Here is a 27015-nt window from a genome sequence, read left to right on the forward strand (position 1 = left end):
ATTTCTTGTTTTAGCGGAATATCCCGGGTTATCGCTCACACTTTCCCAGATATTCCTCACCCTGCCGGCTCTCAGTCTGACCCGCTCTGTTTACAAACTCCCCTCCCTTTCGGAAATGACAAAACGCGTCACTTTCCCTGAGACACTTGCACTTTGCAGGAAGTTGATACGAGGTTCATTTCCAGAGAGAAACTGTCATGGACACTATCCCGGGAGAGAGAGCAGACTGAAACGATGACAGGGAAGGGAACGGGATCACTTTCGGAGTCGGATTCAGACCAGATCCTGATGATTTCACTCCGACTCTGAAAATGGTTCCAGAATCTCAGCGGGAAATGAGAACCTTCCTCCAGTGAGGGAGCGGATTGTGACCCAGGTGAATGTGAGCGGAGACAGGGAGCAGCAGCCGGTGAGCCAGGCCTGGGAGCCAGGCTCCCTGTCATCTCCAACCCGGGATGTGGGAACGGGACAAGCGCGATGTGAACACACCGGGACACGGGGGATTCCTGCAGTCGGGGGTCTCTATAATCCGGATTGGGACATCCAGCCCCCAATATACAGCCTGACTCCCCCTGCCCCAAGTACAGAGCCTCCCTCGACACCAGCTCAGTGCCCGATGATCTGAACACCAGCTGCTGCTTCCGGACTCTCCAGCTTTCGATCCCTTACCTCAGAAAGAAACCGCACCAACTCTTGATCTCCCCGCAGCTCCTGCAAAATCCCTGGAAGCGGTTTTCACTTTTCGAATTTCATTTTTCACTTACAGCAAGTTCTGAACACAGAGACTCTGAGCAAACTGCATGATATGGTGAGTTTCTGTTGATCCACATTGAGAGGCAAACTGTTCTGACTTGCCTAGTCAATGAATAAGAAATTAATGACTTACAGAGGCAAACAATATAAGAATGCTGAAATAGTCCGGTTGCTTCAATTGTGCAGGGATCTGGTGAGGCCACATCTGGAATAGTGTGTACAGTTAGTCATCTTATTGAAGGGAGGTTGTAATGTATTTTAAGTAAACTGCCATGAGATATTACAGAGAGGTTTTCCCAGAGTAATGCCTGAAATTGTTTCAGAAGGAAACGTTGGTCAAGGCTCGGCCTGTGTCTGCTGGAGTTTAGAAGGGGCGGAGGGAACTTGACTGAATTGAGTGAGGGGTTTGACTGTGTCCCCGGACAGGGGTGTACGTTCGGGCCGAGAACGGGAATGGGGTGTGAAGGTCGCTTTGTTCAGTTTGGGGATCTGGGGTCGGGAGTAGGACATTGGGAGTCGACCCGGATGGACGCACGAGGAGCAGCACCAGAGCCGGGCCCTCACTCCCTGCCTTTGGTCTTGACAGGAGAGAGGGGAAGGTGATTTTTCATGGTTTCCCGGTGTCTGGCACAAGGGCTCCATGTTTAAATGTAAGATAAGGTGCATTCCAAACTGGTGATCGATTATGGTTTGTTTCTGCATCAAAATTTATCTCGGGGTCAAATATAATCCCCAGGAACAAATGGTCAAGGGTCGGGATCACAGGTTGTCAATGAGAGGGGAAAGGGTGCGGTTCATTGGAGTGAGTGACAGGGAAACGTTTTCCTGCGTCTGGGAATAAAAGGATTTGCTGCAGGCTTCTCCATGTGCAGTTAACGAAAATGTTGGTTGTGAGTGATGAATATGCAGAATGGTAACGGAGAGCTAATGACGAAGCTGCGGTCCATTCTGTCAAAGATTGCAGTGAAGGCGAGAAAGAACAAATGTTTTCTCATATTTCCACCTAGATTGAGTCTTGTTTGTGGTTTTATTTAAAGAATAACCTATTGCTCGAATCAAGCAACAATCCGTTTTCCAATAATATCAGTGATGTTTGGAGACAACGGCTGATCTTTGAGCTTGCCTCGATGTCTGGCTGTGATTTTCCGTCAGGGATCTTCCACTCGCTGCTTCATGAATCTCCAGCTTTCAGATTCCTGCCCTCAGACAGGGAGCGCACAGGCTGTTTCTTGCTCTCCTACAGTTCGTTCAAAACTCCCGCAACCAGATTTCACTTTCCGAATGTCATGGCCACACCTCGCCAGTCCCTCCGCCGATATACACCGGCAGCTCAGGCAGTGGTAGCTCACAGCACCGTCCAGCCTCTCTCACACACACAGAGGACACGACACTTAAGGAGATCGCTTCTGTTTCACAAGCGGCTGCATTGGGACTCCTGGAGGTTCACTCAGTGAGAAAGGAACCGGTTTCGGAGTTACTCGAGATCAATTCCTTCCGCTCAGGGTTTCCCTCTGGCTCGGTGCAGCATGGCTCTGGGGAGTATTTGGAGATTTTGGACGGTGCTGGTGTTGTTGTCCGGGACCCTGAGTCTGGGCTGTGAGAGGCTGCACTTACAGCAAGTTCTCAACACAGAGACTCTGAGCAAACTGCATGAATTGGTGAGTTTCAGCTGATCGGAATCTCAGTGGTTCTGCTCCCGGCTCAATGTCAGATCAGGGAGAAATAGCTTTTAATTTTGTGTCGTTACCGCTCAGTGATTCTCCAGGATCTCAGTTTCTGGGAGTGAATGTAACCGGGACTGTTCTCTCCTCTCAGGGCGGTCCCTTTCCTGGACACTGTTTAAGGCAGAGGTTCTCCCTGAAAACCAAGCCCTTGGACCTGGTGAAACTTTCGGACGGAATGGAGGTAAGTTAAAACTTAATTCATTTTATTCAGACTGTGATTTTACAGAAAGTATGTGTGAGATTAACGACACGATCAGAGTTCACATCAGAAAATTGAACCGCAGCGATTTCTCCCACTGTGAAAATCTTTACCTCACTCACAAACTGTATGCCAACATGTTTCAACACTTAAAATCTCCTAACGTCTACTTCACCCCTTGATATTAGGTCAAGCCCTCGACCGAGCTCATCCATCAAACCATTTCCCAGCTCATCCGAAAAACCATCCCTATCCACATTCCCGCTCAAACCATCTTGTTGCCTTCATCCCACGTTTGCCGCTTACTGGCTTGATCTCCTTTTTCACAGCTTTGAACATAGAACAATACAGCACAGGAACGGGCCCTTCGGCCCAACATGTTGTGCTGAACATGAAGCCAACTTTGATCCCGTCTGCACACCCTTGGTCCATAACCCTCCATTCCTTGCATATTAATGTGCTTATCTAAAAGTCTCTTAAACGCCCCTATTGTATCTGCCTCCACTACCTCACCTCACAGCATGTCCCAGACACCTACCACTCCCTGTGTAAAAACTTACCCGCACGCCTCCTTTTGAATTTAGCTTCAATGCACGCCTTTTAGGTTTAGATGTTTCAACTCTGGGAAAAAAATTGTGACTGTCAACCCTATTTATGCACCTCATTACTTTATAGACTTCTATCAAGTCTCTCCTCAGCCTCCACCGCTCCAGAGAAAACAACCCGAGTTTTATTTCCAATCTCTCCTTTTTGCTAATTCAGACAGCATCCTGGGAAACTTGTTCTGCACCCTCTCCAATGCCTCCACGTTCTTCCTGTAATGTGGCGACCAGAATTTAATGCAATAGTCTACCTGTGGCCTAACCAAAGCTGCAACTTGAGATCCCGACTCTTCTACTCAATTCGCTGACCAATAAAGGCAAGCATGCCATACACCTTCTTTACCACCCCTCTACTTGCATGGCCACTTTCAGGGTGCAACAGACTTGAGCCCCAAGATTCTGCTGTACATCAATTCTGTTCATGGTCCTGCCAATAACAGTGTACTTTTCCTGAACATTTGACTCCCAAAGTGCAGCACCTTACACTAACTTGGATTAAAGTCCTTCTGCCATTTCTCTGCCCATATTTGTAACTGTTGTATATTATGCTATATCGTTTGACAACCTTCTATCCACAACTATCCACAACTCTATCAATTTTTGTATCGTCTGCAAACTTACTACCCCAGCCATCTACGTGTTCATCCAAGTCATTTACATGTATCACAAACAGCATAGGTCCCAGTATGGATCCTGGCAGAATACCATTAGTCACAGACCTCCAGATGAAATACATGTTCCACACGACCCTCTGTCTTCTGTGGGCAAGCCAATTCTGAATCCATGTGGCCAAGTCATCATGGATCCCATGCATCTTAATCTTCTGGAAGAGCCTACCATGAGGCCCCTTGTCTAAAGCCTTATTGAAATCCATGTCGACAACATCCACTGCTCTACCCTCATCCATCACCTTGGTCATCTTCTCATAAAATAAACCAAGTCAGTAAAACATGACCTGCCCGGTACAAAGCCGTGCTGACTGCTCCTACTTTAGCCACACTTTCCCAAATGCCCGTTAGTCCTATCCCTAAGCAATTTCTCCAATTTCTTCCCAACCACCGATGTGAGACTCACTGATATATAGATTCCTGGATTGTGCCTATTTTCCTTCTTGAACAGAGGAACAACATTACCTACTCACTGGTCCACCAGACCCTCTCAAGTGGCTAACAAGGATGCAAAGATCATGGTCAGTTCCCAGCAAATCTCCTCTCTTAGATCTCTCAATAACCTGGGGTAGGTACCATCGAGTCCTGGGGACTTAGCCACTTTAATGCTCTTCCAACAACCCAATACCACTCCTTTGTTGATCTCAAAATGCCATCGCATATTAGCATGTGCTGTACAAATCCAACTAACCTCCTTTTCCTTCTCCTGGGTGAATATTTATGCAAAGACCTCATTTAGGATCTCACCCACATCCTCCACTACTGAGCGCAAGTTCCCTCCTTCATCCTTCAATGGTCCTCCCTTCTCACCATTAATCCTCTTGTTTTGAAGTATGTGTAGAATGCTTCATGATTTAATTTTATCTCACTTGCCAAGGTCATTTTATGGCTCCTGCTTGCTCTCCCAATTCACTGCTTGTGTTCATTTCCTCTTTCCCTTATACTCCTCACGGGCTCTGTTTGATTTTGGCTTCCTCGACCTCGGATATGATTATTTTCTTTGTTTGAGTAAATTTTCAATCTCCCTGGTTATCCAAGGTTCCCTTCCCTTACCATCCTTCCTCCTTACTGGAACACGCTAGTCCTGAAATCTCATCAGTGGGTCTTTAAACAATTCCTACATGTCAAATGTGGACTTGCCTGCTACAGCCCTTCTCAACTAACACTCCCTAGCACCTGCCTAATACTGACATAGTTTGCCCTCCCCCAATTTAGTACCTTGCCCCAAGGTCCAGATGTAAACCATATTCACAGCTATCTTAAAACTGTTGGTTTTTCAACAATTTTCAAAACGGTAACAATTGGTGGCTGTTGGTGGGGGCGGGGGGGGGGGGGGGGTTTGAGTGGGGGGAAGGGGGTATGTTGCAGTAGTATATCCCTATCACAGTCATTCCACATATCTTATTTCTCAGCTCTGATCGTATTGTCTCAGTTTTTCACTCTCACATTCCACAGAGTTCTTGTAAGTTTCTCAAGTTATCTAAATCGAACACACTATAAAAATTTCACTTCCACTATCTCCTTACTCCCATTGCTATCATAAATGCAACTGGTACAGCCCATCAGTGTGTCCAGTTCATGCCATGTCTGTACTCTATTTGAGTTTTCCTTGTTTGCTCTTAGCATTGTCACTACTCGCAGGCGGCACGGTGGCACACTGGTTAGCACTGCTGCCTCACAGCGCCAGAGACCCGGGTTCAATTCCCGACTCAGGCGACTGACTGTGTGGAGTTTGCACATTCTCCCCGTGTCTGCGTGGGTTTCCTCCGGGTGCTCCGGTTTCCTCCCACAGTCACAAAGATGTGCGGGTCAGGTGAATTGGCCATGCTAAATTGCCCGTAGTGTTAGGTTAAAGGGGCAAATGTAGGGGTATGGGTGGGTTGCGCTTCGGCGGGTTGGTGTGGACTTGTTGGGCCGAAGGGCCTGTTTCCACACTGTAAGTAATCTAATCTAATCTAATCTACTTGTCCCATGTACTCAAATAATTTGACTTATTTCCCCTTAACTGCATCTACAATGTTCACTGCAGCACTGGCCAATGAATTGTGAGTTATCACATTACCATTGAGCTGACGCAGAAGGACGTTCATACTGGAAATGGGATTCCTTACCATGTCATGGCTTTTTTCTGGCTCCTTGAAATTCGATTTTGCACTATTTAATTTTATTCTTTGCAACAGCAACTTGAGATGAATTCAGTACAGACCAGGCAAAATTCATGCTCCATTTTCTGCGAATACGTAAAAGACAACCTCCTTTATCTGTTCATTCTCTTCTTGATTTTTCATCACCCTCCCTCTTTAGCGTGATGCTTGTTACCTTTGTTTTCTAAATAATGTAAATTCAAATTACAGTTACTTTCCTTCTTGTGTTTTGTACCAATCAATCTCCAAGCATTTTTTGTACCCTAATTTATTTTGCTAGTTCTCCCATCTGATTGAGCCTGTTTCCTTGTATGAAGAACTGAATGTTAATTGTTCAGAATCAATCCTGTTTCATTGTGATTTCTACAATTCTAAGTTACTGAATCCTCCAACTCCTTGTCCTCTGCCTCCGATGCACTTGTATCGAATCCATGGATTTAAAGACTCGCATTGCTTATTTTTCATTGATCTGATCATGTTTGATTTGTATGTACTTTTGCTAGAGCCCTTTTAACATACTAAAACTAAGCATCTGTAATTTGAACATGTAATGATTATTTGCTCATTGTTTTATTTAATCGAACATGACCCCAAATGAACAGCACTAATGTCCCTGTCCTAATCTTGTGTGTGTTGTACAGACTCAGGACAGGATTGAGATTATCCATCATACCCTGCACCACATCAACAAGATCTACAGCATGAATCTGGGTTCAGTACCATGGGCCTGGGACAAGGTGGAAAACTTTTGTCTCCTCCTGGAGCAACAGCTGAGAGAGTTGCAAGACTGTCTGAGGAAACCAGGATCTGACCACAAGTTGAAGAGAAATGCTGCCATTCAACATTACTTTGGGAAACTGGAAAAGTTTCTCAAACACAAGGTATGACAATTCAGAACTAAGTGTGTAATTCCTGGCAAGCAATACATTTTTCAACATTTAACTTGACTCATTCCCAAATGCATTTACTTGAATATTTTACCTTTTCAGAAATTCAGCGAATGTTCCTGGGAAATCATCCGTGCTGAGACCAGAGCCCATTTACAACAGTTGCTTTTCATTATGGGACAAGCCAGCAAAAGAAACTGAAAAGTACATATTTACTACACACCAGAACAATGAATATTTATTTCAAAGACTTTCCATTGAAACTATTTATTTCTGCTTGGAAGAAATGTTGTGTCACAAACGTACAATGAGAATGTTAGTCGGACTATTTATTCCAGTTCACTGTTATTTATTGTTGTGATATTTTCTTTTGATGCAATGTTAAAGATTCATTGTGTGTGCAGTCTGTTTTGGAATGTCAGACAGTCAAAGACATGTACTTGCACTACAGCGAAGTCTCAATCATATTGACCTTGACACTTATGAATTCGTTTTGCCAATCTTGGAAACCATGTCAGTTATTTTCATTTGTGTACATTTATTGGCATGATGTCTTAATTTATTGAAATGGTACTGTTTTATAGGATGTGTTATTTAACTTAAAGATGTTAATTTAATACTATTTATTATACGTTGGGAAGTATGCTATTTTGTCAACTGTGAAATTTTATACTGAGTAACGGCTCAATAATATAAATAAAATTGTTTTAACAATATTACACATTTTCATGAATTTGCATTTATTTTTGATTTCTGTCATTTAACCTTCTGACACTGAGTATAAATGCAGTGGGTATTTCTGTCTGAAGCCTGTTACTCCTAGTCCTCCTCATCTCCAACATCAATTTTGCTCTATCAAATTGTCCTTACTCCTCAGATCCACAAATCCATTTTAAACTACACTATCCCATGGTCATCTGTAAGACTCCAACCCTCCATTTCCCTCAGACTCCATTCCCTCCCCAACCCAACTCCGATCGCATATTCACTATTCCTCCTTACCCACCACTCTCCGATGCTGAACACACTGTACTCAGCAAAGGTCACAGTTTTTTACCATTATGTTCCCACCTTAATGAATTTCCAACATTTCCAGTACACTCAGTAAGATGTCACCATCAGACTCATATTTTCCCCTCCACTTGTCAGCATACTGTGGCCTCCATTCCCTCAAGAACCCCTCAAACACCTCTTTCTTCACTCCCAACACTGTGTCCTCCACAACCCCATGGTACCTACCCCTGCAACTGCAGATGGTGTAGCAACTGCCCATTTGACCCCTCCCTCCTCAGTATTCAAGGACCCAAGGATGCCTTCCAAGTAAAGCAGTACTTTAACTGCATCTCACACAATCTAGTCTACTGCATTCACTACTCACAATGTGCTCTACTCTACACAGGAGAAACAAAGTCTAGACTGGGTGACTGCTTCGCAGAACATCTGTTTTCTGACTACAAAAAAGACCCTGAGCTTCCAGTTGCCTGCCACTTTAACACACCATCCTTTTCCCTGGCTAATATCCCTGTCTCAGGTTCGCTGGAGTGTTCCAACAAAGCTCAGCAAAAGCTGGAAGAACAACACTTTGTTTTTAGCATGGGTACACTGCAACCTCCTGGACTCAGTAATGACTCCAATACCTTCAGGGTGTGAAATCATCCACATCCTTCCGGGTAGCCTGACACACACGGTCGTGTTACCATATAGTCTGCTGTTACACACAATCCATTGTTAGCCACAAACAGTTCCCATTAATACATGTTCACTCTACTCGCCAGATCATTAACCAATGATCTTTCTTCCTAGCTGTTCAATTCTCTCTTTGGGCTCTATCGCTACCCATCATGAACTCCTTAAGCCCCAACACACACCATGCCTCAGCCCCCCATCCTACCTTCTCCATATAATCTGACATTTTCCAAGCTGCCACCTGTTCTGAGGAAGGTGTCACCAGACCTGCTACGTTAACTGTCATTCTTCTTCACGGGGGTGATAAATAGAGTCATAGAGATATACAGCACTGAAACAGACCCTTCACTCCAACTTATCCTTGCTGCACAGATATCCTAAATTAACCTCATCCCATTTGCTAGCCCTTGGCCCATATCCCTCTAAACCCTTCCTATTCATGTACTCATTCAGTTGCCTTTTAATTGTTGTAATTGTACCAGCATCCATCACTTCCTTCGGCAGCTCATTTCATACATGCACCATGCTTTGCATGAAAAAGTCACCCCTTAGGTCCCTTTTAAATCTTTCCTCTCTCACTCTAAACCAATGCCTCACTAGTTTTGCAATCCTTCACCCTTGCTATTTCCCATATCCATGTCCCGCATGATTTTCGTAACTGCTGTGAGGTCACCCCTTCAGCCACCAACATTCTAGGGAAAATAGCCCCAGCCTTTTCAGCTTCTTCCTGTAGCTCAAACCCTCCAACCAAGGTGATGTCCTTGCAAATCTTTTCTGAACCCCTTCAAGTTTCACAACATCCTTCTGATAGGAGGGAGACCAGAATTGCACACAATATTCCAAAAGTTGGTTAACTAATGTCCTGTACAGCTGCAACATGACCTCCTGAATGCTCTGACCAATAAAGGAAGGCATGCCAAAAATCTCCTCCACTATGCTATCTACCTGCGACTCCACTTTCAGGAACTATGAACCTGCATTCTTAGGACACTTTGGTCAGCAACACTCCCCAGGACATTACCATTAAGTGTATAAATCCTGCCCTCATTTACCTTTCCAAAATGCAGCTCCTCATATTTATCTAAATTAAAATCCATCTGCCACTCTTCAGCCCATTGTCCTATCTGATCACGATCCTGTTGTACTCTGAGGAAACATTCTCACTGTAGAGTTCACCTCCAATTTTGGTGTCATCTGCAAACTTGCTCCTTATACCTCATGTGTTCACATCCAAATGATAAATAGCAGAATACCCAGCACCGATCCTTGTGGCACACTACCGGACACAGGTCTCCAGTCCGATAAGCAACATTCCATCACCCTCTGTCTCCTTCCTTTGAGCCAGTTTTGTGTCCAAATGGCTAGATCTTTCTATATTCCATGTGCTCTAACCTTGCTAACCAGTCTACCATGGGGAACCTTGTTCAACACCTCACTGAAGTCCATATACATCAAGTCCACTGCTCTACCCTCATCAATCCTATCTGTTACTTCTTCAAAAAACTCAATGAAGTTGGTGAGACAAGATTTCCCATGCACAAAGCCATGCTGACTATCCCTAATCAGTCCTTGCCTTCCCAAGTATATGTAAATCCAATACCTCAGGATTTCCTCCAACAACTTGCCCATCACCAATGTCACTGCTCTGTAGTTCCCTGGCTTTTCCTTACCATCTTCCTGAAATAGTGGCACCGCGTTAGCCAACCTCCAGTCTTCTGACATTTCACGTATGTGAAACGATAGAAATATCGCAGCAAGGAGTCCAGAAATCATTTCTCTAGCTTCCCACAGAGGGGACACCTGATTGGGTCCTGGGGATTTATCCACCTTGCTGCATTTTAAGACATCCAACACCTCCTCCTCTGTAATCTGGACATTTTTCAAGATTTCACCATCTATTTCCCCACATTCTATATCTTCCATATCCTTCAAAGTGCACACTGCTGCAAAATAATCATTTACTATCTCCCACATCTCCTATGGCTCCACACGTAGGCTGCCTTGCTGATCTTTGAGTGGTCCTATCCTTTCCCTAATTAACCATTTATCCTTAATGTATTTATAAAGTCCCTTTGGATTCTCATTAACAGTATGTGCCAAAGCGATCTCAGGTCCCCTTAATGCCCTCCTGAATTTCCTCTTATATAAAATCCTACTTCTTTTATAGTTTTCTGAGGATTTGCTTGCTCTCTGTTGTCGAAACCTGACAGTTGATTTCTTCTTTTTCTTAACCAAAACTTCAATTTATCTGGGCACTCAGCATTCCCTACACCTACCAGCCTTGCCTTTCACCCTAACAGGAACATTCTGTTTCTGGACTCTTGTTGTCTCATTTCTGATAGCTTCCAATTTTCCAACTGTCCCTTTACCTGCAAACATCTGCCCCAATCAACCTTGAAAGGTTTTGCCTCATAACGTCAAAATTGCCCTTCCTCCAGTTTACAACTTTAACTTTTAGGTCCAGTCTATCCTTTTCCTTTACTATTTTAAATCTAATTGAATTATGGTTGCTGACCCTAAAGTGCTCACCCAGTGACTCCTCAGTCACCTGTCCTGCCCTATTTCCAAAGAGTAGGTCAAATTTTGCACATTCTCTGGTAGATACTGAATATGGCAGTCTCAATGTATGTTTGGAATGTTAAAATCCTCGACCATTACCACCTTATTATTCTTACAGATGACTGAGAACAAAGACATCTGATTTGCTTGTAGATCAAAATTCTCTCCATTTTAGACTTGAATATATTCAATGCCACCACCATTGTATGGAGTAGAGATGTTTCGAGATTAACAATTCTCTGACCACAGAATAACTATCCTCATTTCCATCTTAGGTTGAGAATGTTCATATTCAACAGTGCCCTTAGTTATAGTTACCACAAAGGCAAAAATATCTTCACACCATTTATACACTCAGGTTTCCTCAGTCCTTAATTGTTTCAGTAAGTTCACCAGCTTCTTCTGCAAAACTGCAATAACTGGAGGCCCAGGCTATGAAAGCTTTTCTCATCAGGCAACATCTTCGTTTCAGAAATCAACTGACTGGAGCTACTCTGAACTGTATCTGATTATGGTATATCTTATTTAAGTAATGAGCCCAAACATTATTTCATCAGCACACAGTGTCTGGTTGCACGAATATACTGTACAGGGGTCACAATTCAACCGTACTTTTCTTCACCTTCCTCCTTGTAACAAGGCACGGGTGTGTCACTGGCTGGGCTTGCATTTGTTGCTTGTCCCGAGTTGCCCTTGAGAAGGTGGTGGAGAGTTGTATTCTTGAACTAATGCAGTCCATGTGCTATAAATTGACCCACAATGCTGTATTTAAGAGGAAACTCCACAATTTTGTCCAAATGACACTAAATGAATGGTGATTCATTTCCAAGATAGGATGGCTTGTGGCTTGGTGGGGAACTTACTACTGCCAGTGTTCCCATATATCTGCTCTCCTTACCTTTGTTGTTGACAGTGTTTTTGGGTTTAGAAGATGCTGTCTTGGGGGCTTTGTTGCATTTCTGCAGTGCATCTTGTAGGTATTAGACATTGATTCCACAGACTGACGGTGGTGGAAGGAGGTTTTTTTTGTGGATGTGGTGACAATGCTTCTCAGCAATATGGACACCCTCACATTTTCCCACATTATAATCCACTTGCATAGTTTTACCCACAGCCTGAACTGATTGATTGGTCTTTGGATGATCTGTATGTCCTCCTCACAAATTGTTTGTTTCATCTTCCTTTTTGAAATCAGCAATTTGGTGAGCCCATTCAATCAAACTATTAACAGAGATGGTGAGTAGTTAAGAGCCCACCAATGATCCTTTGACATTCCACTAAGTGACCCACAATCAATGTCATAAAACCAGGTTTCCTTCTCTTTACTGTATCATTTGGTGGGAGCTTTCATCACAAATTGCTGAACAACTTTCCTGCATTTGAAGTGACCAGTTTTCAATGGTTTGTTTTGGTTGGTATCTGATAAGTGCTTTGCTCTTGAACGGTGTTACCGTAAATAAAAGTAGATTTCTTAAAAATAAAAAACACAGTAATCTGGTCGGACAGATAAAACTGGCCTACCTCAGGATTCAGGCATTACCTTTACAAAAGTTTGGGGTCCTTCGAGGATGCGTCAGAAACGAGCCTTGAGAGTTTGGGTGAGGACAGCAACATGCATTTCTGAAAGTGTTTGTAAGGTACTTTTGTAATTGTCAAAGTACAGTCGCTATGCTCCAATGCAATGTAAAATGGTCGAGTATATTTAAAAAGCGATGGTGAACAACTTAAACTCAAGAATGATTTTTTTTTCAGGTGAACTTAGTTTCGGTTCCGATTACAAACAGCAACAGTTAATTATAGAAATGAATGTTTCAAAGCATTTAAAATATAACACTCGCTCTGAAAGTGCGGATGCAGCCCCAGCTAAAAGTGACTTGGAGACATTTCTTGTTTTAGCGGAATATCCCGGGATATCGCTCACACTTTCCCAGATATTCCTCACCCTGCCCCCTCTCAGTCTGACCCGCTCTGTTTCCAAACTCCCCTCCCTTTCGGAAATGACAAAACGCGTCACTTTCCCTGAGACACTTGCACTTTGGAGGAAGTTGACACGAGGTTCATTTCCAGAGAGAAACTGACATGGACACTATCCCGGGAGAGAGAGCAGGCAGAAACGATGACAGGGAAGGGAACGGGATCACTTTCGGAGTCGGATTCAGACCAGATCCTGATGATTTCACTCCGACTCTGAAAATGGTTCCAGAATCTCAGCGGGAAATGAGAACCTTCCTCCAGTGAGGGAGCGGATTGTGACCCAGGTGAATGTGAGCGGAGACAGGGAGCAGCAGCCGGTGAGCCAGGCCTGGGAGCCGGGCTCCCTGTCATCTCCAACCCGGGATGTGGGGACGGGACAAGCGCGATGTGAACACACGGGAACACGGGGGATTCCCGCAGTCGGGGGTCTCTATAATCCGGATTGGGACATCCAGCCCCCAATACCCAGCCTGACTCCCCCTGCCCCAAGTACAGAGCCTCCCTCCACACCAGCTCAGTGCCCGAGGATCTGAACACATTCAACATTCCGCTGCAAACCGAGCGCTGCTTGCGATTTTCCAGCCGGGATTTTCCAGCCGCTGCTTCCGGACTCTCCAGCTTTCGATCCCTTACCTCAGAAAGAAACCGCACCAACTCTTGATCTCCCCGCAGCTCCTGCAAAATCCCTGGAAGCGGTTTTCACTTTTCGAATTTCATTTTTCACTTACAGCAAGTTCTGAACACAGAGACTCTGAGCAAACTGCATGATATGGTGAATTTCTGTTGATCCACATTGAGAGGCAAACTGTTTTGACTTGTCTAGTCAATGAATAAGAAATTAATGACTTACAGAGGCAAACGATATAAGAATGCTGAAATAGTCCGGTTGCTTCAATTGTGCAGGGATCTGGTGAGGCCACATCTGGAATAGTGTGTACAGTTAGTCATCTTATTGAAGGGAGGTTGTAATGTATTTTAAGTAAACTGCCATGAGATATTACAGAGAGGTTTTCCCAGAGTAATGCCTGAAATTGTTTCAGAAGGAAACGTTGGTCAAGGCTCGGCCTGTGTCTGCTGGAGTTTAGAAGGGGCGGAGGGAACTTGACTGAATTGAGTGAGGGGTTTGACTGTGTCCCCGGACAGGGGTGTACGTTCGGGCCGAGAACGGGAATGGGGTGTGAAGGTCGCTTTGTTCAGTTTGGGGATCTGGGGTCGGGAGTAGGACATTGGGAGTCGACCCGGATGGACGCACGAGGAGCAGCACCAGAGCCGGGCCCTCACTCCCTGCCTTTGGTCTTGACAGGAGAGAGGGGAAGGTGATTTTTCATGGTTTCCCGGTGTCTGGCACAAGGGCTCCATGTTTAAATGTAAGATAAGGTGCATTCCAAACTGGTGAACGATTATGGTTTGGTTTTGCATCAAAAATTAATCTCGGGGTCAAATATAATCCCCAGGAACAAATGGTCAAGGGTCGGGATCACAGGTTGTCAATGAGAGGGGAAAGGGTGCGGTTCATTGGAGTGAGTGACAGGGAAACGTTTTCCTGCGTCTGGGAATAAAAGGATTTGCTGCAGGCTTCTCCATGTGCAGTTAACGAAAATGTTGGTTGTGAGTGATGAATATGCAGAATGGTAACGGAGAGCTAATGACGAAGCTGCGGTCCATTCTGTCAAAGATTGCAGTGAAGGCGAGAAAGAACAAATGTTTTCTCATATTTCCAGCTAGATTGAGTCTTGTTTGTGGTTTTATTTAAAGAATAACCTATTGCTCGAATCAAGCAACAATCCGTTTTCCAATAATATCAGTGATGTTTGGAGACAACGGCTGATCTTTGAGCTTGCCTCGAACTCTGGCTGTGATTTTCTGTCAGGGATCTTCCACTCGCTGCTTCATGAATCTCCAGCTTTCAGATTCCTGCCCTCAGACAGGGAGCACACAGGCTGTTTCTTGCTCTCCTACAGGTCGTTCAAAACTCCCGCAACCAGATTTCACTTTCCGAATGTCATGGCCGCACCTCGCCAGTCCCTCCGCCGATATACACCGGCAGCTCAGGCAGTGGTAGCTCACAGCACCGTCCAGCCTCTCTCACACACACAGAGGACTCGGCACTTAAGGAGATCGCTTCGACTTCACAAGCGGCTGCACTGTGACTCCTGGAGGTTCACTCAGTGAGAAAGGAACCGGTTTAGGAGTTACTCGAGATCAATTCCTTCCGCTCAGGGTTTCCCTCTGGTTCGGTGCAGCATGGCTCTGGGGAGTATTTGGAGATTTTGGACGGTGCTGGTGTTGTTGTCCGGGACCCTGAGTCTGGGCTGTGAGAGGCTGCACTTACAGCAAGTTCTCAACACAGAGATTCTGAGCAAACTGCATGAAATGGTGAGTTTCAGCTGACCGGAATCTCAGTGGTTCTGCTCCCGGGTAAATGTCAGATCAGGGAAAAATAGCTTTTAATTTTGTGTCGTTACCGCTCAGTGATTCTCCAGGATCTCAGTTTCTGGGAGTGAATGTAACCGGACTGTTCTCTCCTCTCAGGGCGGTCCCTTTCCCGGACACTGTTTAAGGCAGAGGTTCTCCCTGAAAACCAAGCCCTTGGACCTGGTGAAACTTTCGGACGGAATGGGGGTGAGTTAAAACTCGATTCATTTTATTCAGACTGTGATTTTACAGAAAGTATGTGTGAGATTAACGACACGATCAGAGAGTTCACATCAGAAAATTGAACAGCAGCGATTTCTCCCACTGTGAAAATCTTTACCTCACTCACAAACTGTATCCCAACATGTTTCAACTCTTAAAATCTCCTAACGTCTACTTCACCCCTTGATATTAGGTCAAGCCCTCGACCGAGCTCATCCATCAAACCATTTCCCAGCTCATCCGAAAAACCATCCCTATCCACATTCCCGCTCAAACCATCTTGTTGTCTTCATCCCACGCTTGCCGCTTACTGGCTTGATCTCCTTTTTCACAGCTTTGAACATAGAACAATATAGCACAGGAACGGGCCCTTCGGCCCAACATGTTGTGCTGAACATGAAGCCAACTTTGATCCTGTCTGCACACCCTTTGTCCATAACCCTCCATTCCTTGCATATTAATGTGCTTATCTAAAAGTCTCTTAAACGCCCCTATTGTATCTGCCTCCACTACCTCACCTCACAGCATGTCCCAGACACCTACCACTCCCTGTGTAAAAACTTACCCGCTCGCCTCCTTTTGAATTTAGCTTAAATGCACGCCTTTTAGGTTTAGATGTTTCAACTCTGGGAAAAAAATTGTGACTGTCAACCCTATTTATGCACCTCATTACTTTATAGACTTCTATCAAGTCTCTCCTCAGCCTCCACCGCTCCAGAGAAAACAATCCGAGTTTTATTTCCAATCTCTCCTTTTTGCTAATTCAGACAGCATCCTGGGAAACTTGTTCTGCACCCTCTCCAATGCCTCCACGTTCTTCCTGTAATGTGGCGACCAGAATTTAATGCAATAGTCTACCTGTGGCCTAACCAAAGTGCAACTTGAGATCCCGACTCTTCTACTCAATTCGCTGACCAATAAAGGCAAGCATGCCATACACCTTCTTTACCACCCCTCTACTTGCATGGCCACTTTCAGGGTGCAACAGACTTGAGCCCCAAGATTCTGCTGTACATCAATTCTGTTCATGGTCCTGCCAATAACAGTGTACTTTTCCTGAACATTTGACTCCCAAAGTGCAGCACCTTACACTAACTTGGATTAAAGTCCTTCTGCCATTTCTCTGCCCATATTTGTAACTGATGTATATTATGCTAAATCTTTTGACAATCTTCTATCCACAACTCTATCAATTTTTGTATCATCTGCAAACTTACTACCCCAGCCATCTATGTGTTCATCCAAGTCATTTACATGTATCACAAACAGCATAGGTCCCAGTATGGATCCTGGCAGAATACCATTAGTCACAGACCTCCAGATGAAATACATGTTACACACGACCCTCTGTCTTCTGTGGGCAAGCCAATTCTGAATCCATGTGGTCAAGTCATCATGGATCCCATGCATCTTAATCTTCTGGAAGAGCCTACCATGAGGCCCCTTGTCTAAAGCCATATTGAAATCCATATAGACAACATCCACTGCTCCTAATTTAGCCACACTTTCCCAAATGCCCGTTAGTCCTATCCCTAAGCAATCTCTCCAATTTCTTCCCAACCACCGATGTGAGACTCACTGATATATAGATTCCTGGATTGTACCTATTTTCCTTCTTGAACAGAGGAACAACATTACCTACTCACTGATCCACCAGACCCTCTCAAGTGGCTAACAAGGATGCAAAGATCATGGTCAGTTCCCAGCAATCTCCTCTCTTAGATCTCTCAATAACCTGGGGTAGGTACCATCGAGTCCTGGGGACTTAGCCACTTTAATGCTCTTCCAACAACTCAATACCACTCCTTTGTTGATCTCAAAATGCCATAACATATTATCATGTGCTGGACAAATCCAACTAACCTCCATATCCTTCTCCTGGGTGAATATTTATGCAAAGACCTCATTTAGGATCTTAACCACATCCTCCGCTACTGAGCCCAAGTTCACTCCTTCATCCTTCAGTGGTCCTCCCTTCTCACCATTAATCCTCTTGTTTTGAAGTATGTGTAGAATGCTTCAGGAATTTATTTAATCTTACTTGCCAAGGTTGTTTTATGGCTCCTGCTTGCTCTCCCAATTCACTGCTTGTGTTCATTTCCTTTTTCCCTTATACTCCTCATGGGCTCTGTTTGATTTTGGCTTCCTCGACCTCGGATATGATTATTTTCTTTATTTGAGTAAATTTACAATCTCCCTGGTTATCCAAGGTTCCCTTACCTTACCATCCTTCCTCCTTACTGGAACATGCTCATCCTGAAATCTCATCAGTGGGTCTTTAAACAATTCCCACATGTCAAATGTGGACTTGCCTGATACAACCCTTCTCAACTAACACTCCCTAGCACCTGCCTAATACTGACATAGTTTGCCCTCCCCCAATTTAGTACCTTGCCCCAAGGTCCAGATGTAAACCATATTCACAGCTATCTTAAAACTGTTGGTTTTTCAACAATTTTCAAAACGGTGACAGTTGGTGGCTGTTGGTGGGGGGGTGGTGGGGGGGCGGGGTGAGGGGTGAAGGGGGTATGTTGCAGTAGTATATCCCTATCACAGTCATTGCACATATCTTATTTCTCAGCTCTGCTCGTATTGTCTCAGTTTTTCACTCTCAAATTCCACAGAGTTCTTGTAAGTTTCTCAAGTTATCTAAATCGAACACGCTATAAAAATTTCACTTCCACTATCTCCTTACTCCCATTGCTATCATAAATGCAACTGGTACAGCTCATCAGTGTGTCCAGTTCATGCCATGTCTGTACTGTTTTTGAGTTTTCCTTATTTGCTATTAGCATTGTCACTACTTGTCCCATCTACTCAAATAATTTGACTTATTTCCCCTTAAGTGCATCTACAATGTTCACTGCAGCACTGGCCACTGAATTGTGAGTTATCACAGTACCATTGAGCTGACGCAGAAGGACGTTCAGCAGGGCTGTCACTGAGAATCATTTTGCCTCCTTAAAATTCAACTCTCGCACTCAACAAACAATCCCTTTCCTGCTATCTGAATCACTGCATCTGGGCTTCTGTTCCCAGGTCACACGATGTATTTCTCATTGTCTCTGATTTTTCTATGTCACGTCCAAGTCCAAATTAACCAACATCCTTTGCCATCCTGGAAATGGGATTCCTTACCATGTCATGGCTTTTTTCTGGCTCCTTGAAGTTCGATTTTGCACTATTTAATTTTATTCTTTGCAACAGCAACTTGAGATGAATTCAGTACAGACCAGGCAACATTCATGCTCCATTTTCTGTGAATAAGTAAACGACCATCTCTTGATCTGTTCATTCTCTTCTTGATTGTTCATCACCCTCCCTCTTTAGCGTGATGCTTGTTACCTTTGTTTTCTAAATAATGTAAATTCAAATTAGTTACCTTCCTTCTTGTGTTTTGTACCAATCAATCTCCAAGCATTTTTTGTCCCCTAATTTATTTTGCTAGTTCTCCCATCTGATTGAGCCTGTTTCCTTGTATGAATAACTGAATGTTAATTGTTCAGAATCAATCCTGTTTCATTGTGATTTCTACAATTCTAAGTTACTGAATCCTCCAACTCCTTTTCCTCTGCCTCCGATGTACTTGTATCGAATCCATGGATTTAAAGACTCGCATTGCTTATTTTTCATTGATCTGATCATGTTTGATTTGTATGTACTTTTGCAAGAGCCCTTTTAACATACTAAAACTAAGCATCTGTAATTTGAACATGTAATGATTATTTGCTCATTGTTTTATTTAATCGAACATGACCCCAAATGAACAGCACTAATGTCCTGTCTTAATCTTGTGTGTGTTGTACAGACTCAGGACAGGATTGAGATTATCCATCATACCCTGCACCACATCAACAAGATCTACAGCATGAATCTGGGTTCAGTACCATGGGCCTGGGACAAGGTGGAAAACTTTTGTCTCCTCCTGGAGCAACAGCTGAGAGAGTTGCAAGACTGTCTGAGGAAACCAGGATCTGACCACAAGTTGAAGAGAAATGCTGCCATTCAACATTACTTTAGGAAACTGGAAAAGTTTCTCAAACACAAGGTATGACAATTCAGAACTAAGTGTGTAATTCCTGGCAAGCAATACATTTTTCAACATTTAACTTGACTCATTCTCAAATGCATTTACTTGAATATTTTACCTTTTCAGAAATTCAGCGAATGTTCCTGGGAAATCATCCGTGCTGAGACCAGAGCCCGTTTACAACAGTTGCTTTTCATTATGGCACAAGTCAGCAAAAGAAACTGAAAAGTACATATTTACTACACACCAGAACAATGAATATTTATTTCAAAGACTTTCCATTGAAACTATTTATTTCTGCTTGTAAGAAATGTTGTGTCACAAACGTACAATGAGAATGTTAGTCGGACTATTTATTCTAGTGCACTGTTATTTATTGTTGTGATATTTTCTTTTGATGCAATGTTAAAGATTCATTGTGTGTGCAGTCTGTTTTGGAATGTCAGACTGTCAAAGACATGTACTTGCACTACAGCGAAGTCTCAATCATATTGACCTTGGCACTTATGAATTTGTATTTGCCAATCTTGGAAACCATGTCAGTTATTTTCATTTGTGTACATTTATTGGCATGATGTCTTAATTTATTGAAATGGTACTGTTTAATAGGATGTGTTATTTAACTTAAAGATATTAATTTAATACTATTTATTATACGTTGGGAAGTATGCTATTTTTTCAACTGTGAAATTTTATACTGAGTAACGGCTCAATGATATAAATAAAATTGTTTTAACAATATTACACATTTTCATGAATTGGCATTTATTTTTGATTTCTGTCATTTAACCTTCTGACACTGAGTATAAATGCAGTGAGTATTTCTGTCTGAAGCCTGTTACTCCTAGTCCTCCTCATCTCCAACATCAATTTTGCTCTATCAAATTGTCCTTACTCCTCAGATCCACAAATCTATTTTAAACTGCACTATCCCATGGTCATCTGGAAGCCTCTACCCCTCCCTTTTCTTCAGACTCCATTCCTTCAGACACACACTTTCCCCTCCACTCCCTTGTCAGCATACTGTGGCCTCCATTCCCTCAAGAACACCTCAAACACCTCTTTTTTCACTCCCAACACTGTGTCCTCCACAACCCCATGGTACCTACCCCTACAACTGCAGAAGGTGTTGCAACTGCCCATTTGACTCCTCCCTCCTCAGTATTCAAGGACCCAAGTATGTCTACTGCATTCACTACTCACAATGTGCTCTACTCTACACAGGAGAAACAAAGTCTAGACTGGGTGACTGCTTCGCAGAACATCTGTTTTCTGACTACAAAAAAGACCCTGAGCTTCCAGTTGCCTGCCACTTTAACACTCCATCCTTTTCCCTGGCTAACATACCTGTCTCAGGCTCGCTGGAGTGTTCCAACAAAGCTCAGCAAAAGCTGGAAGAACAACACTTTGTTTTTAGCATGGGTACACTGCAATCTCCTGGACTCAGGAATGACTCCAATACCTTCAGGGTGTGAAATCATCCACATCCTTCCGGGTAGCCTGACACACACGGTCGTGTTACCATATAGTCTGCTGTTACACACAATCCATTGTTCGCCACAAACAGTTCCCATTAATACGTGTTCACCCTACCCGCCAGATCATTAACCAATGATCTTTCTGCCCAGCTGTTCAATTCTCTCTTTGGGCTCTATCGCTACCCATCATGAACTCCTTAACCCCCAACACACACCATCCCTCAGCCCCCCACCCTATCTTCTCCATATAATCTGACATTTTCCAAGCTGCCATCTGTTCTGAGGAAGGGTCACCAGACCTGCTATGTTAACTGTCATTTCTCTTCACGGGGGTGCCATTCCTACTGAGCTTTTCCAGCAATTTCTGTTTTTGTTAAACTCCACTGCTCTGATTTTGTAGCTTTTACATGTCTTTCACGGAACTTTGTATTTTTGTTCAGCAGCAAAAATGAACCTAATTTGATAGTGGGCATGAAGGAGAAAATCTGTTGGCAGTGAGAGTGAAATGGAATGGGTGACTGAGGTGAAGTGAGAATGGTGATGACAAGAGCAACAGCAACCCTGTATAGATAGGGAAAGCAGACAAATAGAGTCATAGAGATGTACAGCACTGAAACAGACCCTTCACTCCAACTTATCCTTGCTGCACAGATATCCTAAATTAACCTCATCCCATTTGCTAGCCCTTGGCCCATATCCGTCAAATCCCTTCCTATTCATGTACTCATTCAGTTGCCTTTTAATTGTTGTAATTGTACCAGCATCCATCACTTCCTTCGGCAGCTCATTTCATACATGCACCATGCTTTGCATGAAAAAGTCGCCCCTTAGGTCCCTTTTAAATCTTTCCCCTCTCTCTAAACCTATGCCTCTCTAGTTTTGCAATTCTTCACCCTTGCTATTTCCCATATCCATGTCCCTCATGATTTTCGTAACTACTGTGAGGTCACCGCCTCAGCCTCCAACATTCTAGGGAAAATAGCCCCAGCCTTTTCAGCTTCTTCCTGTAGCTCAAACCCTCTAACCAAAGTGATGTCCTTGCAAATCTTTTCTGAACCCTTTCAAGTTTCACAACATCCTTCTGATAGGAGGGAGACCAGAATTGCGCACAATATTCCAAAAGTTGCTTAACTAATGTCCTGTACAGCTGCAACATGACCTCCTGAATGCTCTGACCAATAAAGGAAGGCATGCCCATAGTCTCCTCCACTATGCTATCTACCTGCGACTCCACTTTCAGGAACTATGAACCTGCATTCTGAGGACACTTTGGTCAGCAACACTCCCCAGGACATTACCATTCCCCAGGATACCAGTGTATCCTGCCCTGATTTACCTTTCCAAAATGCAGCTCCTCATATTTATCTAAATTAAAATCCATCTGCCACTCCTCAGCCCATTGTCCTATCTGATCACGATCCTGTTGTACTCTGAGGAAACATTCTCACTGTCGAGTACACCTCCAATTTTGGTGTCATCTGCAAACTTGCTCATTATACCTCATGTGTTCACATCCAAATGATAAATAGCAGAATACCCAGCACCGTTCCTTGTGGCACACTACCGGACACAGGTCTCCAGTCCGAAAAGCAACATTCCGCCACCCTCTGTCTCTTTCCTTTGAGCCAGTTTTGTGTTCAAATGGCTAGTTCTTTCTATATTCCATGTGGTCTAACCTTGTTCAACACCTCACTGAAGTACATATAGATCATGTCCACTGCTCTGCCCTCATTAATTCTCTCTGTTACTTCTTCAAAAAACTCAATCAAGTTGGTGAGACATGATTTCCATGCACAAAGCCATGTTGACTATCCCTAATCAGTCCTTGCCTTTCAAATATATGTAAATCCAATCCCTCAGGAATCCCTCAAAAAACTTGCCCATCACCAATGTCACTGCTCTGTAGTTCCCTGGCTTTTCCTTACCATCTTCATGAAATAGTGGCACCGCGTTAGCCAACCTCCAGTCTTCTGACATTTCACGTATGTGTAACGATAGAAATATCGCAGCAAGGGGTCCAGAAATCATTTCTCTAGCTTCCCACAGAGGGTACACCTGATTGGGTCCTGGGGATTTATCCACCTTGCTGCATTTTAAGACATCCAACACCTCCTCCTCTGTAATCTGGACATTTTTCAAGATTTCACCATCTATTTCCCCACATTCTATATCTTCCATATCCTTCAAAGTGCACACTGCTGCAAAATAATCATTTACTATCTCCCACATCTCCTATGGCTCCACACGTAGGCTGCCTTGCTGATCTTTGAGGGGTCCTATCCTTTCCCTAGTTGACCATTTACCCTTAATGTATTTATAAAGTCAATTTGGATTCTCATTAACAGTATGTGCCAAAGCGATCTCAGGTCCCCTTAATGCCCTCCTGAATTTCCTCTTACATAAAGTCCTACTTCTTTTATAGTCTTCTGAGGATTTGCTTGCTCTCTGTTGTCTATACCTGAGAGTTGATTTCTTCTTTTTCTTCACCAAAACTTCAATTTATCTGGGCACTCAGCATTCCCTACACCTACCAGCCTTGCCTTTCACCCTAACAGGAACATTCTGTTTCTGGACTCTTGTTGTCTCATTTCTGACAGCTTCCAATTTTCCAACTGTCCCTTTACCTGCAAACATCTGCCCCAATCAACCTTGAAAGGTTTTACCTCATAACGTCAAAATTTCCCTTCCTCCAGTTTACAACTTTAACTTTTAGGTCCAGTCTATCCTTTTCCTTTCCTATTTTAAATCTAATTGAATTATGGTTGCTGACCCTAAAGTGCTCACCCAGTGACTCCTCAGTCACTTGTCCTGCCCTATTTCCAAAGAGTAGGTCAAATTTTGCACATTCTCTGGTAGAAACTGAATATGGCAGTCTCAATGTATGTTTGGAATGTTAAAATCCTCGACCATTCCCACCTTATTATTCTTACAGATGACTGAGAACAAAGACATCTGATTTGCTTGTAGATCAAAAATCTCTCCATTTTAGACTTGAATATATTCAATGCCACCACCATTGTATGGAGTAGAGATGTTTCGAGATTAACAATTCTCTGACCACAGAATAAATATCCTCATTTCCATCTTAGGTTAAGAATGTTCATATTCAACAGTGCCCTTAGTTATCGTTACCACAAAGGCAAAAATATCTTCACACCATTTATACACTCAGGTTTCCTCAGGTCCTTAATTGTTTCAGTAGGTTCACCAGCTTCTTCTGCAAAACTGCAATAACTGGAGGCCCAGGCTATGAAAGCTTTTCTCATCAGGCGACATCTTCGTTTCAGGAATCAACTGACTGGAGCTACTCTGAACTGTATCTGATTATGGTATATCTTATTTAAGTAATGAGCCCAAACATTATTTCGTCAGCACACAGTGTCTGGTTGCACGAATATCCTGTACAGGGGTCACAATTCAACCCTACTTTTCTTCACCTTTCTCCTTGTAACAAGACACAGGTGTGTCACTGGCTGGGCTTGCATTTGTTGTTTGTCCCAAGATGCCATTGAGAAGGTGGTGGAGTGTTGTATTCTTGAACTAATGCAGTCCATGTCCTATAAGTTGACCCACAATGCTGTATTTAAGAGGAAACTCCACAATTTTGTCCAAATGACATTAAATGAATGGTGATTCATTTCCAAGATAGGATGGCTTGTGGCTTGGTGGGTAACTTGCTACTGCCAGTGTTCCCATATATCTGCTCTCCTTACCTTTGTTGTTGACAGTGTTTTTGGGTTTAGAAGATGCTGTCTTGGGGGCTTTGTTGCATTTCTGCAGTGCATCTTGTAGGTATTAGACATTAATTCCACAGACTGACGGTGGTGGAGGGAGGTTTTTTTTGTGGATGTGGTGACAATGCTTCTCAGCAATATGGACACCCTCACATTTTCCCACATTATAATCCACTTGCATAATTTTACCCACAGCCTGAACTGATTGATTGGTCTTTGGATGATCTGTATGTCCTCCTCACAAATTGTTTGTTTCATCTTCCTTTGTGAAATCAGCAATTTGGTGAGCCCATTCAATCAAACTATTTACAGAGATGGTGAGTATTTAAGAGCCCACCAATGATCCTTTGACATTCCACTAAGTGACCCACAATCAATGTCATAAAACCAGGTTTCCTTCTCTTTCCTGTATCATTTGATGGGAGCTTTCATCACAAATTGCTGAACAACTTTCCTGCATTTGAAGTGACCAGTTTTCAATGGTTTGTTTTGGTTGGTACCTGATAAGTGCTTTGCTCTTGAACGGTGTTACCGTAAATAAAAGTAGATTTTTTAAAAATAAAAAACACAGTAATCTGGTCGGACAGATAAAACTAGCCTACCTCAGGATTCAGGCATTACCTTTACAAAAGTTTGGGGTCCTTCGAGGATGCGTCAGAAACGAGCCTTGAGAGTTTGGGTGAGGACAGCAACATGCATTTCTGAAAGTGTTTGTAAGGTACTTTTGTAATTGTCAAAGTACAGTCGCTATGCTCCAATGCAATGTAAAATGGTCGAGTATATTTAAAAAGCGATGGTGAACAACTTAAATCCAAGAATGAATTTTTTTTCAGGTGAACTTAGTTTCGGTTCCGATTACAAACAGCAACAGTTAATTATAGAAATGAATGTTTCAAAGCATTTAAAATATAACACCCGCTCTGAAAGTGCGGATGCAGTTACAGCTAAAAGTGACTTGGAGACATTTCTTGTTTTAGCGGAATATCCCGGGATATCGCTCACACTTTCCCAGATAATCCTCACCCTGCCGGCTCTCAGTCTGACCCGCTCTGAGACACTTGCACTTGCACTTGACACGAGGTTCATTTCCAGAGAGAAACTGACATGGACACTATCCCGGGAGAGAGAGCAGACAGAAACGATGACAGGGAAGGGAACGGGATCACTTTCGGAGTCGGATTCAGACCAGATCCTGATGATTTCACTCCGACTCTGAAAATGGTTCCAGAATCTCAGCGGGAAATGAGAACCTTCCTCCAGTGAGGGAGCGGATTGTGACCCAGGTGAATGTGAGCGGAGACAGGGAGCAGCAGCCGGTGAGCCAGGCCTGGGAGCCGGGCTCCCTGTCATCTCCAACCCGGGATGTGGGGACGGGACAAGCGCGATGTGAACACACCGGGACACAGGGGATTCCCGCAGTCGGGGGTCTCTATAATCCGGATTGGGACATCCAGCCCCCAATACCCAGCCTGACTCCCCCTGCCCCAAGTACAGAGCCTCCCTCTACACCAGCTCAGTGCCCGAGGATCTGAACACATTCAACATTCCGCTGCAAACCGAGCGCTGCTTGCGATTTTCCAGCCGGGATTTTCCAGCCGCTGCTTCCGGACTCTCCAGCTTTCGATCCCTTACCTCAGAAAGAAACCGCACCAACTCTTGATCTCCCCGCAGCTCCTGCAAAATCCCTGGAAGCGGTTTTCACTTTTCGAATTTCATTTTTCACTTACAGCAAGTTCTGAACACAGAGACTCTGAGCAAACTGCATGATATGGTGAGTTTCTGTTGATCCACATTGAGAGGCAAACTGTTTTGACTTGTCTAGTCAATGAATAATAAATTATTGACTTACAGAGGCAAACAATATAAGAATGCTGAAATAGTCCGGTTGCTTCAATTGTGCAGGGATCTGGTGAGGCCACATCTGGAATAGTGTGTACAGT

At 43.6% G+C, this 27015-nt stretch overlaps 2 protein-coding genes across 2 annotated transcripts; both read left to right on the forward strand.

Moving 5' to 3' along the window:
• The first annotated feature begins 2279 nt into the window (after nucleotides 1-2279).
• On the forward strand, nucleotides 2280-7654 carry LOC122539995 (interferon alpha-F-like). The gene is made up of 4 exons (XM_087977648.1): nucleotides 2280-2411; nucleotides 2569-2658; nucleotides 6732-6971; nucleotides 7080-7654. The coding sequence occupies exons 1-4, from the start codon at nucleotides 2280-2282 to the stop codon at nucleotides 7176-7178; spliced, it is 561 nt and encodes a 186-aa protein (XP_087833774.1). The 3' UTR covers nucleotides 7179-7654.
• A 6060-nt stretch (nucleotides 7655-13714) lies between these two features.
• LOC148141801 (interferon a3-like) lies at nucleotides 13715-20817 on the forward strand. The gene is made up of 4 exons (XM_087977649.1): nucleotides 13715-13968; nucleotides 15729-15818; nucleotides 19642-19881; nucleotides 19990-20817. The coding sequence occupies exons 1-4, from the start codon at nucleotides 13966-13968 to the stop codon at nucleotides 20086-20088; spliced, it is 432 nt and encodes a 143-aa protein (XP_087833775.1). The 5' UTR covers nucleotides 13715-13965; the 3' UTR covers nucleotides 20089-20817.
• Nucleotides 20818-27015: the final 6198 nt, after the last annotated feature.

This window comes from Chiloscyllium plagiosum, unplaced genomic scaffold (genome assembly GCF_037043375.1).
Source record: "Chiloscyllium plagiosum isolate Xiang-an unplaced genomic scaffold, Cpla_swu_hap1 HiC_scaffold_32, whole genome shotgun sequence".
Classification (NCBI taxonomy): Eukaryota; Metazoa; Chordata; class Chondrichthyes; order Orectolobiformes; family Hemiscylliidae; genus Chiloscyllium; species Chiloscyllium plagiosum.

Coding starts and splice junctions, on each gene's coding strand:
- LOC122539995 (XM_087977648.1), top strand. CDS start 2,280: ATGGCTCTGGGGAGTATTTGGAGATTTTGGACGGTGCTGGTGTTGTTG. Junction 2,659..6,731: donor AACTTTCGGACGGAATGGAG/GTAAGTTAAAAC, acceptor TGTGTTGTACAG/ACTCAGGACAGGATTGAGAT. Junction 6,972..7,079: donor AAAAGTTTCTCAAACACAAG/GTATGACAATTC, acceptor TTACCTTTTCAG/AAATTCAGCGAATGTTCCTG.
- LOC148141801 (XM_087977649.1), top strand. Junction 15,819..19,641: donor AACTTTCGGACGGAATGGGG/GTGAGTTAAAAC, acceptor TGTGTTGTACAG/ACTCAGGACAGGATTGAGAT. Junction 19,882..19,989: donor AAAAGTTTCTCAAACACAAG/GTATGACAATTC, acceptor TTACCTTTTCAG/AAATTCAGCGAATGTTCCTG.